General features: G+C 41.6%; 1 protein-coding gene across 1 annotated transcript in view; it reads right to left on the bottom strand.

Annotated features, from left to right (window-relative positions):
- LOC308288630 (A-kinase anchor protein 13-like) overlaps positions 1-12,038 on the bottom strand; it is a gene marked incomplete at its 3' end in the record, with an annotated part of 47,781 nt that extends 35,743 nt beyond the window's left edge. The window contains exons 1-2 of the mRNA XM_080730101.1: positions 11,996-12,038; positions 4,099-4,138 (exon numbers count right to left, since the gene is read on the bottom strand). Of these exons, the coding sequence (XP_080586227.1) occupies positions 4,099-4,138; positions 11,996-12,006 (51 nt within the window). The 5' untranslated portion in view covers positions 12,007-12,038. The remainder of the gene's footprint in view (positions 1-4,098; positions 4,139-11,995) is intronic.
- Positions 12,039-13,136: the final 1,098 nt, after the last annotated feature.

Below are 13,136 nucleotides of genomic sequence, written 5' to 3'. Positions count from 1 at the left end.
CACAGGAAGTGAGGACTACTATAACCACAGTATGGTGGGGACAAGCTCTGCTCTGACTTTTGCTCTACAGTGCTGAGAGTCACATTTTCAGGGTTAATTTACTTCTTAGACAAATGGACCTTACTGTGCAGTAATCACTGTATTAATCATCCTAATGTACTGCATTGTAGATGTTTACATACAGCACAGTAACATCCTCAGCTTTAACCATGGACTCCAATGGAAGTCGTATACTATGTTAATTTGTGTACACGTGCAGCACGCGTTATTATAAACCACTTCGGTGTTTTCCCTCTGTTCGTTTTACTGTTGTGCTTTTATTGAAACTGCCTCGAATCTGATGAAACTCCCTCTGATGTGACAATAAGATTGGAATCACACTGAACAGCAAGTGCACTTGCACTGTGTGCTGGTGATTCTACGCTCTGGCTGAAAATGGAAATGGAAAAGCTGTTAGTGTGAAATGAGTTTCAACATCCTCTCCACAAACGCTCAATGCTGCTGATTTCCTCTGACAGCGACATGCATTTTTGCTCCTACAGAGTATCTACAACTTTTACATAATCGCCTGATCACAATTATTTGAGATAATCGCGATTATTTTCCATACATCGTCATAATCGTGTTCATGTTGAAAAATTGTCTTGCATTTTCAAGCATTTTCCAAGAATAGCGGAAATAGCGGATGTGCAAGTGCAAACCAGTTGGATTAATATTTTGAAAGTATCAAATTGTTAAATATGTCAGTCATTCCTTAATATATTTAAATTATTTCTCATATCTGTCCTGTATAATAAGTTGTGTTGTTTATGTTAATGTATTGACTAATCTGATTCTGTTTCTCAAGGACTCCGGATCCACTGCCACACCACCCTCCCAACATGTTGTTTAAATGATCCACTAATCTGAGAGTGTAAATGGTAAATGGTGCATTTAAATAGCGCTTTTATCCAAAGCGCTTTACAATGTGCATTACATTCACCCATTCACACACACATTCATACACCGGTGGTGGTGGAAACCATGCAAGGCACCAACCAGCTCACCAGGAGCAACTTGGGGTTCAGTGTCTTGCTCAAGGACACAGGAGAAGCTGGGATTTGAACCGCCGACCCATGGAGCATTGGCCAACCCACTCTACCTCCTGAGTTACAGCTGCCCCATACTGTATGTAACCAAATGGATCTGTAAGCAGGGGTGTACTGCTCGCTTCACGCACCACCAAGGCGTTCCACCAGTCACCAGCGAGACTACAATGAATTTGAGGATATTTTTGAGATATCGATGCTGAGATTTTCATTTTCGTTCGTAAACGTGTCCATCATATTTTGATAAACTGCTCAGAACTATAAGAAGTTTGTAGGCACGTGAGTGTGTGTGTCTGCTGTGTCAATGCACCGCAGCTCCGCTTCATATGCTAACGTGCTAACAGGGGAATAGGTCGCTTTGAAGACACTTCAAAGAACAGCTGGAGTGTCCCACACTCACAAACATCCATACAGATGTGTGTGTGTGTGTGTGTGTGTGTGTGTGTGTGTGTGTGTGTGTGTGTGTGTGTGTGTGTGTGTGTGTGTGTGTGTGAGTGTGTGTGTGTGTGTGTACGCGTGTGTGTGTGTGTGTGTGTGTGTGTGTGTGTGTGTGTGTGTACGCGTGTGTGCGTACGCGTGTGTGCGTGTGTGTGCGCATGCGTGACTGTGTGTATGTCCCTCGATTTAATTTGTGTGAATGGGGGTTAGTGTAGTGGTTACAAAACAGTCCTGTAACTAGTAACTAAAGCCCCTTTTCCACAGGCCCAACTCCACACCACTCCACACCACACCGCCCACTTGAGTGAGGTTTTCCACTACAAGGTCCTGGGTAGAGTGGTGTGAAAGTGGTACTAAACGGGGTACTAAAAAGTATCCACTCTAGAGTAGGTCTGAGCTAGGCCAAGCAGGGCCAAACACTTCATAATGACTGATCACTCACTGGGTTTTCATTTAGACCACCAGGATATAGTTGAAATACATGATAATAGATTCTATTGTGTTATAACCACTATTATAATCTATTATAGTATATTATAATTATCATAGTAATACATTAATACTTTATAATGTATTATAATCACAGTTATAATCCATTGTAATTAGGATAGTTGTAATACAAATTTATTATGTATTATAATCACAGTTAAAAGGGTCAATTTGTTTCTTACCGATGGGGGTACTTTTGTGTAATGGAAAATGTAGATATTTTTATGTGGTGTGGTGTGGTGTGGTGTAGTGTGGTGTGGTGTGGTGCTAAAACTGCAGTCGAAAAGGGGCTTATGAGGTCACGGGTTCAATTGAATGTGTGTCCAATCTCCCTGGGCCCCTGGCACAATGTCCACAGGGAAGAAAGGAACAATTTAATCCCCATATGTGTCTTTTCTTTTTTTTTACATTCAGCGTTGAAGTGACGGCTTTAAGGGCCTCATTTTAACCCGTTAAAACCGTTAAAAACAGTCTGTGTCATTTTACATTTCTGCGTTGGCTATTCAAAAGTAGCAGATATAACAAGCAAGCTCACAAGATATTTTTGAACATTTTTGAAAAATCTTGACTAATTTTGAATTACGGAAAAGTTTGAGAATTACTGATTTAGAAGGCATTTGTTGAATCGGCCTCAGGTCTTAATGGGTTAAGTCTATAATTGCCTTTAAATCCAAAGTAAATAGTGTGATAGCGTTGCAGAGCTGTCTTGTCTTGTGGAGCGGAGAGGAGTCTACTAGCTGATAATGTTTCTGAGATGGGAGATATGGTTCATGAGGTTGGTTAATGTGTGTGTGTGTGTGTGTGTGTGTGTGTGTGTGTGTGTGTGTGTGTGTGTGTGTGTGTGTGTGTGTGTGTGTGTGTGTGTGTGTGTGTGTGTGCGCGCGTGCATGCGCAATGTGTATTTTCTTGGTGTCATGAGGGATATTGTGTGTGTGGTGGGAGACATTGTGCGTGCACGCACCATCACCACTTCAAATATACTTTGCGCACGCACACACACCAGCACATAATACATCTCTCTCTCTCTCCCCCACACAAAACCACCCACATCACACCCACCTCACAAATCTGCTTTGAAATGACACCTGTTCAGCTGTAACAGCACGTGATACAGCCACAGATTCTCTCTCTCTCTCTCTCTCTCTCTCTCTCTCTCTCTCTCTCTAATATGGAGTGAGTAAAATGTATATACAATGCAGATCTACAATCTCACAGCTTATGGGCTTGTAGATCTACAATATTTTAAGTGCAAATGCCTCCCAAAAATGGAATCCAGTGATCCTTATCTTGGCTATAATATGGATCAGGAATTGTGGCTCCCATTAAAATATAAAAGGGACACAGAGTCCCCTATAACATAATACTGTTGAAGACATCAACACCCTCGTAGCCTTGGGCCCCATGAATCATCATCAGCACTTCTTTCTTCATCATTACTTTAACACCCCAACCCCCCGCCTCCAAAATACCTCATCATCATATTTTTAATGCTTTATGACGGCCCGGGATGCGGACCATTGACTGTAAGGAGACCCAGGGACACAGTAATCTTATATCGAAAATAAATGTGTTTCATAATACACACAAAATGGGCTGGTCAGATATGGTTATGGTTGAAGGGAAACTCAGAGTTGTTGACTCATTAAAACTGGGAAAGCATCCGTGCCATTTTAGATATATAATAATAACAATAATATACTGTAGCCATATTTTATACTTTGGCTATTCAAAAATAGCAGATATACAAGCTCATAGCACGTCCCGCTGTGCCTCGCTATGAGCTTGTATACTGCTATTTTGGAAAGATCTTATACATTTTGTGAAAATCTTTGAATATATATTTTATTTAAGGAAAACGTTTTTTTACTCAAATCTTTACTTCTGTGGGTCCCTAAAATAAAAAGTGTTTTGAGATGGGGGTCCGTGGCCAAAAACATATAATTTTGGGGGTCCGGAACATGAAAAGGTTTGCGCACCACTGATATAGCAGCCTACGTTTTTATTTAGGATTTAGAAAACATTTTTAGAGTCAGGTCTTAACCAAGCAAGCCAGCTATATGAACTAAAATGTATACTTACATACAACGGAGCTTGTTGTGGATGAAGTTTCATGTCCCTGGACACTGAGGGGAGAAAGACAGAGCAACATTAGGGACAGTAACATGTCATGATGTGGACATTTTCATTCAAACACTCATGTTGCTACAAGGCAAGGTAAAATTGCACACACCCATTAGGATGTGGTTTTTTTATGCCCATATATGGAGTTCCTTGATGTCATCAATATTAAGCCCATATCTAACAGGACTTCATATGGGAATGCCCACATACGACACTAACAGAATCCATATATGACCAAGACAGATGGCCAAGACAGCCCTTATCTGTGTGGCTGGTTCTACAGACAGGGATCTCCATGTATGGTCATGTCAGATGTCATAGACATCTCACTTAACGAATAACTGAGTAAGCATGTTTGGGCTCTCACAGCATATCTCCATATACAGTACATGGATCTCCATATGGGTACCAGGGGGCCTGTCGCCTTGAGGCGTCTTAATGCTAAATTTGTTAGTTACAGTAACATCAACCAAGTGTAATGGTTATGGTACATACACAAATTGAAAATATGTTTATTTGTTTATTATTCAACAGTTGATATTTGTTAGCGTGGTACTAGGTACCAATGATAAAATATTATGGGACGTTATATAGTACCATAATTGGTTATTAACCACACCTAGGCTATCTTATTTGTATTCTTATTCTGCCCAATGGCCTGTAATTTAAAAGGTTACTTGATGTTTACATAAAGTAGCTATTTTTTTAAGCAACGCACTGAACCCGTTCCTGCTTGCTCCGTCATTGTAAGTTTAAGTAGGCCTATAAATTGTGAAAGTGTTGAGTTGTGGACAACACTGGAAACCACACACACACACACACACACACACACACACACACACACACACACACACACACACACACACACACACACACACACACACACACACACACACACACACTAGGGCTGCAAGCGAACCTTCGGGGATTCGAACGTTCGTTCGTTACGTTGGCAATCGAAGTTCGAAATTAATGGGTTCAGGGTTTTTTTCTTTTTTTCCTTCTTTTTTTTACACGAAAAATAATTATCAGAATGTGATAGGCCTATTCAGAATATCACAGTAGTAAAGATAGCCAAATACGAAATAAGTTAGGCCTACCGGTAAACACTAACAGTTAATGGTGACCGTTATAGTAGTTATAAAATGCACCAGAACAGCTTGGAGCGATCAAGGACCGCCATCCGCTCCAATTCCACTCCTGTTTGGGGCCGCGAACCATTACAGCGCCTCGCTGACACACGCTTGTTGACAGTAGACTGAGTAGAGTGAGAGCAGCTGAGCTGGGCAGAGACAGACGTGTGTGTGCTCTGAACAGCGAACACCCATCCACGCACCCAAAGATTAAACAGCCTTTCTCCTAAGCATGAGCAAAGATGGATTTCATTGCAACCCCCTAAAGGATCTATAATGCGATTTCTGGGGTTGTTACATCGAGACCAGTTTAGCCCGAATGCGACGCGCTCCGACGCAGTCACCAAGTCTAATCATCATCCGTGCAACTCTGCTATACATTGAGCCTGTTCGTCAACAAACTGCGCAACATTTTCTCCGATTGGGTTGGATTTTCCAAGTGTTAGCCTATAGGTGTTAATGCGGCCACGCATCCACACGTTTTCAATGGATAAAAGCGCATTTAAAACATTTCCTACACTGTTTTAGCTGGTTAAAGGTACAGTACGTTCGATCGTTCGAACGTCCGAACGTTCGGTTTTTATTCAATTGAACGAACCATCTAAGGTTCGATGGTCCGTTCGGAAAATCCCCCCGAAGTTCGAATCCCTAAAACAGGGCTAGATTACAGCCCTAACACACACACACACACACACACACACACACACACACACACACACACACACACACACACACACACACACACACACACACACACACACACACACACACACACACACACACACACACACACACACACACACACACACACACACACACAAAATGGTGCTACCTGTCAGGCACCACAACTACTCAGCAGCTTAACAGTTTCTATCTCAGAGCCATCCGAGCTACTTCCCGTTAACAGCATAACAGGGTTGATTGGCATACATAACAATATACAGACAGATGGCTTTGCAGGGGTATAACTTGACTTGAACTTCTCCTTGGGGGATTTATCTTATCTGCATTATTACACTTAATTAAGGTATTTAGCGGCAACTCTTATCCTAGCCACTTACAAAGTGCAAGAGTGGATAGGAGTGGCATGAACCCTAGTCAACAAACAGCAGGGTACGTGGTCATTAGGGCTGTTACCATTAGGAAATGTTACTGGACGATGAATTGTCACTCACACAATTGCAATGAACAATTTCATTGTGTTTTTTTGTCGTTGAACATTGTGAATAAAAAAAAAATCTGTTCAGTTTTTAGGCTTTGTAAACAAAAGGTGCACAGGGCAGAAAGACAAATTACTTTATGAATAGTGGAAATAGCAGATCTACAAGCTCAAAACGTGTCGCATGTCTTGAGCTTGTAGATCGACTATTTTTTTTAAATGTTTGAACTTATGAAGGAAATATATTAACATTTTTCAACATGGAAATGATTATGATGAGTATGCAAAATAATCGTGATTATCTAAAATAATAGCCATTAGGCGATTATGTAATAGAGACAGGCGTAGTGTGGTCACGTTAATAGAGTCTGGGCTCCAGCCCAACTAGGACAGGTAGACATAATAGCATTTCAATTAACTAAACTTATAGTATTTAGCTGCTGTATGTGTCTGTGTGCACTGCAGTAGTGATGGTACAGTAATTGTCAGTGGGTGTGTATGTTTTTGTGTGTGGAGGCATGGCGGTGCACGTGTGTACACAATATGTCTGTGTGTGTGTGTGTGTGTGTGTGTGTGTGTGTGTGTGTGTGTGTGTGTGTGTGTGTGTGTGTGTGTGTGGTAGAAAGATAAGGAGTCAGAAGGATTAATGACTTTTGAAGGTACAGTAATCCCAGTTTAGCTCTCCATTCATGCCACAGTCCTATACGGCTGTTTGTATGGATGAATGAATGCTGGCTGGCAGGAGAGTATGCCTTAACAAGTTGAACTCAAAGTGTAGGCTAAAACTAAACATAAACCTGCATATGTATGATGCAAATCAACATACTGTAGGTGGTTAGTACCATCTGTGAACTATACTGAGAGTGAGTGACCAGAATATGCGCACACACAAAATCACCATGAGTGGATAACACAGTACCTACAGCGTGAAGAATAATCTAAAATATTCATCTGGGACAGGTGGTCTGTCTGTCTGTCTGTCTGTCTGTCTGTCTGTCTGTCTGTCTGTCTGTCTCATACTGACTTTTGATCCTTGTTTTTCATCCTTGAGTCAGGTGTTATCCTTTTATTTAAAAGGATCCCTGGGCGGCCTGGGCCACAGGGTAGTGGTCCAGGCACCTAGGCTGGTAATCCAGCCCTTACAGCGCTGCAGGTTCAAGTCCCGATCCTGACGACCTTTGCTGCGTGTCACCCCCCAGTCTCTCTCCCCGTTTCCTGTCAGCCTACTGTACACCTATCAATAACGGCTGAAAAAGCCAAAAAAATATCTTAAAAAAATGGGCTAATAAGCCAAAAATGCCTTAATACATTATAATTGTCCTCTATAACTACAATGTAAAATAAAAAACACCTTAAATATTGTATTTATTCTAGAAATAGCTAATCTTTCACTCAATAGGAGAAATGCCCGTCGCAAGTTGATGATGTCATTTGTCCATGCGTGGTCTATCCCTATGGAATTTATGCAATGCATGTGAAAATAAAACAACTTAATACTTCCTACGGTTAATAATCAATATTTTAATTAATATTCTTTAGATCACACATGGACAAATGAAATCATCAACTTGCATTGCCCCTATCAAGGGGTGAAAGATTAGCAGGTGTTTTTAATTTTACATTGTAGTTATAGAGGACCATTATAATTAGGGATGGGTATCGTTTGGATTTTTACGATTCCGGTTCCGGTTCTGCTTATCGGTTCCGGTTCCTAACGGTTCTTATTTCGGTTCCAAAATGGTTTGGTTTTTACACAAAAACATAATTTTTTAATTTAATTTTAATGTTTAATTTACAGTTTTAATGAATCATTTAAAACACATCTTTTAATTTAATTTTAATGTTTAATTTAGAGTTTTAATGAATCATGCAAATGAAATCATATTTCAATGTCTTTTGGGATACTCTTATTCTGAAGAGATTAAGAAGTCAACCGCCGTCTGGAAGTCTTATAGAGCATCGCAGTGAGGTGTCGGAAGCAAGCTGGCCATTCATATTTACCATAGGATTTGTCATTATCAGCCACAAAGTCGTAGCAATTCAATGTACACTTACCACTAGGCTGGTGGTTGTAAAATGGTTCCATATGCTCCTGTAGAACCCCCGAGTATGTATGCAATCACTCTAGTTTTTCTCTAGTTTTATTAAAAACACGTTTTAATCAAGATCGCACGGAGAAGAACTGCATTTCCCATGCTGCTAAACGTAAAAACGACGTCTGTGATTGGTCTAGCTTCTTCTTCTTTCATATATCTTGCGGTTACCGCGGAAGTAGCTTACTGCCCCCTGTCTGCCCGGCAGATTATTGCACATCAGCAGAACTGCGTGAGCGAATACTTTCTTTTACAAATATGATGCACTGTGTTAAAGATGACGATAAGAGAGTCCACAGAGATGACAATCACTACATTTCAGGCCATATGCTGGCCTGGACAACTAAACTGAGCGTGATTTAAGGGCTGTATTTCAGGAAACAACAACAACATTCGCAAGGCATTCTGGGAGTGAAGTTTCCGCGATTTTAAAAATAATGATGTACACAGTCTTGTACCCTGTCCTTTTTTTCAGCTTTCTAATTAATCTTTGCATTCAAAAAAATTTGAATATTGACATGATCCCTCTCCAGCCGAGGTGGCTTTGTCCAAGGCTTAAAAACGTTTAAATAAATACTTTATGAAATGTCTATGGAAGAAATGAATGCGGAAAACGCTTCCGACACCAGAGTGAGGACGGGGTGGGGCTTCAACTGCGATGCTCTATTGGATTAAGAAATCTGGAGGTCTTATTGCTGCTAGCTAAACATATCTTATTCTGAAGAGATCGGCTACCGGAAGTGTTAGATTTGCCAGCTTAGATTTGACAAAAGAACACAACTCTAACGCTGTTGCCTTACAGTCTTTCGGATGAATCCCACGCTGTCATAAATGTTTTGTATCCAACTCACGTCTCCCTGTGGTGGCTAAACAGTAACATGGCTCAGCTGCTGGTGGCTGGGCTGCTAACGTTGCTAGCATCGCTACCGCTGCTGTCAGTGTTGTTGTGACTGAGTGGCAGCGCAATTGTCCCCCGATTGTGTGTGTGCTTGTGTGTCTGTGTGTGTTTGGAGGAATACAAGTTGTAACGTAACTCACATTAGTTTAGCCTCGGGAACCGGGGACAGGTCCTGAGTCTGACAGATAGTCAAAGGATATATAAAATGTAATCATGAAGCCTTTTTTTTTAAACGGATAGCACGTCTTTTTTTTAAATGGTGCGTCTAGGAACCGATAAGCAGTACCGAAAGTAAATATTCTTTTTGGGTACCCAGGAACCTTCATGTCCTTATCGGTTCTGTCCCGGTACCGAATTTCGGTACCCATCCCTAATTATAATATATTTGGCTTATTAGACAGGGATCCTTTTAAGCAAGGAATCTTAGCATGAGCACAGATTTATTTGCAAGTAGTAGCTGCCCAGTTTAAACACACTCTTTCACTGCTGACTGACCACAGGAGTTGCCCAGTCTAACCACAGTATTTTACTGTGGACCACCAGTGTTGAGCAAGTTACTTTAAAATAGTAACTTAGTTACTTTGCTAGTTAATGCTCTCAAAAGTAAGGGCGTTACAAATTACTGCATGCATTATAAAAGTAACTGGTTACGATTACTTTTCTTTCTTCCACATATATATTTTTGGGCACAAAACGATGTTGACATCAAGGAGTTGCCCAATACAACCACATTATTTTACTGTTGGTCTCAAGGACCAAAAGAAGAATAGAGTCCGCAACACTGGTATACTCAGCTCTGTTTTATTGCTTCAACGTTTCGATCCGTTTGGAACTTCTTCAGGAATAGTATAGGACCAACCCTATACAACCACAAAATGTTACTATTGGCCACTAGGAGTTTCCCAGTAGCACGACTATTAGTATTTGTTGACCACTAGGACAATGACGCGTGATTATGGATCCAACTGGGAAAGATGGATGGAAACGGCATAGAGCGCTCGTTTTCACAGTTATTGTCCACGACACTGCAAGCGGCGCGAAGGCCAGCGGACCTTGGTCCTGCTCTTTGCCCCCGAGCGCCGCAGGCGCGAGTGGGCGAAGAGCGAGTTACGAAGCCGTGGTGAATGCAATCGTTATATTTATGCCCAGGCCGTAAGGCCTGGGCAAGCGCACGATAAACGCCATGATAATTGGGTACCGTGCACCTCGCGCGGTCCAAGTGACTACAACGGAGCGCTCCCTACGTCCGGTTCAGCCAATCACAAGCTTCAAAAATGAGTTCGGGGCGTGGTTATCCATCTTTCCCAGTTGGATCTATAATCACGCGACAATGACAGGTCTCTGCTCTATATGTAAAAGGCCTTGAGACAACTTGAAGATTTAGCACAATAATAATATTGAATTGAATAGAATAGGAGCTGCCGAGCCTAACCGTAGCCTTGTACTGTATGCCCGGTACAACAAAGAGCGTCTTAGTTTCGATGTTCCCACCCAAATTTTCTGGGATTTCAAATCGGCAACTTTCAGTCACAAACGTACATTTCTAACCTCCAGGCTCCCGCCAACCACACACATCTCTCAGCTGCTCCTTAACGGTGAATTAAGAATCCAAAATTAAAAAAATAATAATAATCAGAGGCCTGATTTAACGACAGCAATACTATATCAGAAATTCGCACATAAACTCCAAAACACAGCTCAAGTAGGGCTTCAAAGTGTTTTCTGGCGTAATCCGTTCAATGCCTTCCAAAATTAAATAAAGTAAATAATAAGTAAATAAAGGTTTTAAACACTTCCGGGCTAAACCGGCTCATGCACGAACTCACATGCATGTGAATGAGCTCTGGTTGAACCCCAAAGGCATGCCCATGCACGTTCTTCGCTTGTGCGTATCACGGTTTGAACCGAAAGTGTTTTAAGCGTTTATTTTTGTCTACGCCAGAAGAGAATCTAAATCATAATAACAGCATGTTTTGGAGTTTTGCTGTTGTTAAATCAGGTCTCTGGTCAATTTCATTCATCAAGTTTCATCCATTCATCATTTTTGGATTCTTCATTCACCGTTAAGGAATTTTGTTGGCACTAGCATAGCCGTTGTCCTAGCGGCTAGGCTAATGAAAATTCTTCCGTGGATTCTTATTACGGAGATGATCACATGTGCCCACGTCGATGCACACGGATCGCTCACGCGAAACGCACGGGGAGAAGATGCCTCGGCCAAAACCGCCACTCTATGCCAATGCAGATTGAGCCATTTAGCTGGTGATTGTGGTGAGAATTACAACGGGGACCGTGACGGGGATGGGACGATGATATTGCGCTGATATTGCGCTGATGGGTCTTGTAAAATGAATGCTGTTCAGATCATAACATAATAATAGAAATTTCACGGCTAATCTACCAACAAGCCATTCTATTTCGGCTGCCAAAGTGTTAAAGCCCACAAAATAGAATAGAAAAGTCAGAAATGCTTATATTTAAGGAAATTGCAATACATAGTTTGTAATAATTAGCAAATAATTCTATTTCAGTGTACCAACCTCTCAAACAAATCCAATGTGTGCAAACATACTTACTAATTAATCATTCAGAGGAATCATTCAGATGGTCTGGTCTACATGAACTCATTGAATAATTGAAGCTATTGTAAGTCATATCGCTGCAGAGCCAACAGTGAGGCATCGCTCAGAAAGTAACCATGGACTCATTATAGACAATTGTACTGGGGGGACAAACAGGTGGGAGGACGTCTGAAGGAGACACAGTCTCTCGAGTAGTGGACTTTGTACGACACACCCAAGAGGAAGTTTTGGAAGGATGTTGCAATTTTAGAGGAACAGCCCTAAACTCTAATTCAAGCCCATGTAGTAATATTGACAGTACATCCTGTTTTGTCAAAAATCAATGCGAAACGGTTTCCTGTGGGTGTGTTGTCATCTGCTGCAGTGCTGCTGGTTCACCAAGATAAATCAGAAATACTGAAAACCACCAAATACCATCAAATTTGGTATTGATAGGCTTTTTCTGTTTTATCCGTGTTAACATGACAATTATCCCATTCTCATTGATCGCTGCTAGCCCAAACCTGGTAGCCTACAACTCTTGATGCCAACGGTGCCAGAGATTAGCTGTTCACAGACGGACACAAACACAAAAGGATGGACGGAAAGGGAGCAAAACATAGTCTCGGCCATGCCTTTCGGCCTGGCGGAGACAATTGTAATTGTCTGGAAAAGGTTGGTGGTAGTCTGGGATCCCTTCACTTTTCGGGTTTGATCCGGTCGGGAGCGGAAACCAATTTACGTCATGTTGTAATTCTCAAAGGACTACAATTTGTACGGAAAGATCAAACCGGATACAGTTTGAAACCAAAATAATTCCCCTGCGCTCAAGGACATACTTTAAGGGCCTACCTAATACCCCCTTGATGCAGCGTAGTTTTGCTTTTGGAGAATTATTTTGGTATATACATCCTTTAGTCCAACTCGTAGCGACTGGCAAGACTACACTAGGCTACTCGAGCATTTTAATAAGGATTCGGGAAACAAAGGGGGGAACCAAAACAAAGCGACGCCGCTTCTTCTGCTTGTGGTTTTCGTCTAGACCGGATCAAGCGGCCCGTTGTAAACGATCACCACGAGAAAGCCTGGTTACCCGAGGTTAGGTTGGTGGTAGCACTGTAGTAGTTAGGCTGTCTTGCAGAAGAAGCTGCAATGT

This window comes from Nannobrachium achirus (assembly GCF_963921795.1).
Source record: "Nannobrachium achirus genome assembly, chromosome: 7".
NCBI lineage: Eukaryota > Metazoa > Chordata > Actinopteri > Myctophiformes > Myctophidae > Nannobrachium > Nannobrachium achirus.
The sequence above is the reverse complement of the archived record's forward strand: the minus strand, read 5'-3'. Positions and strand labels throughout refer to the sequence as shown.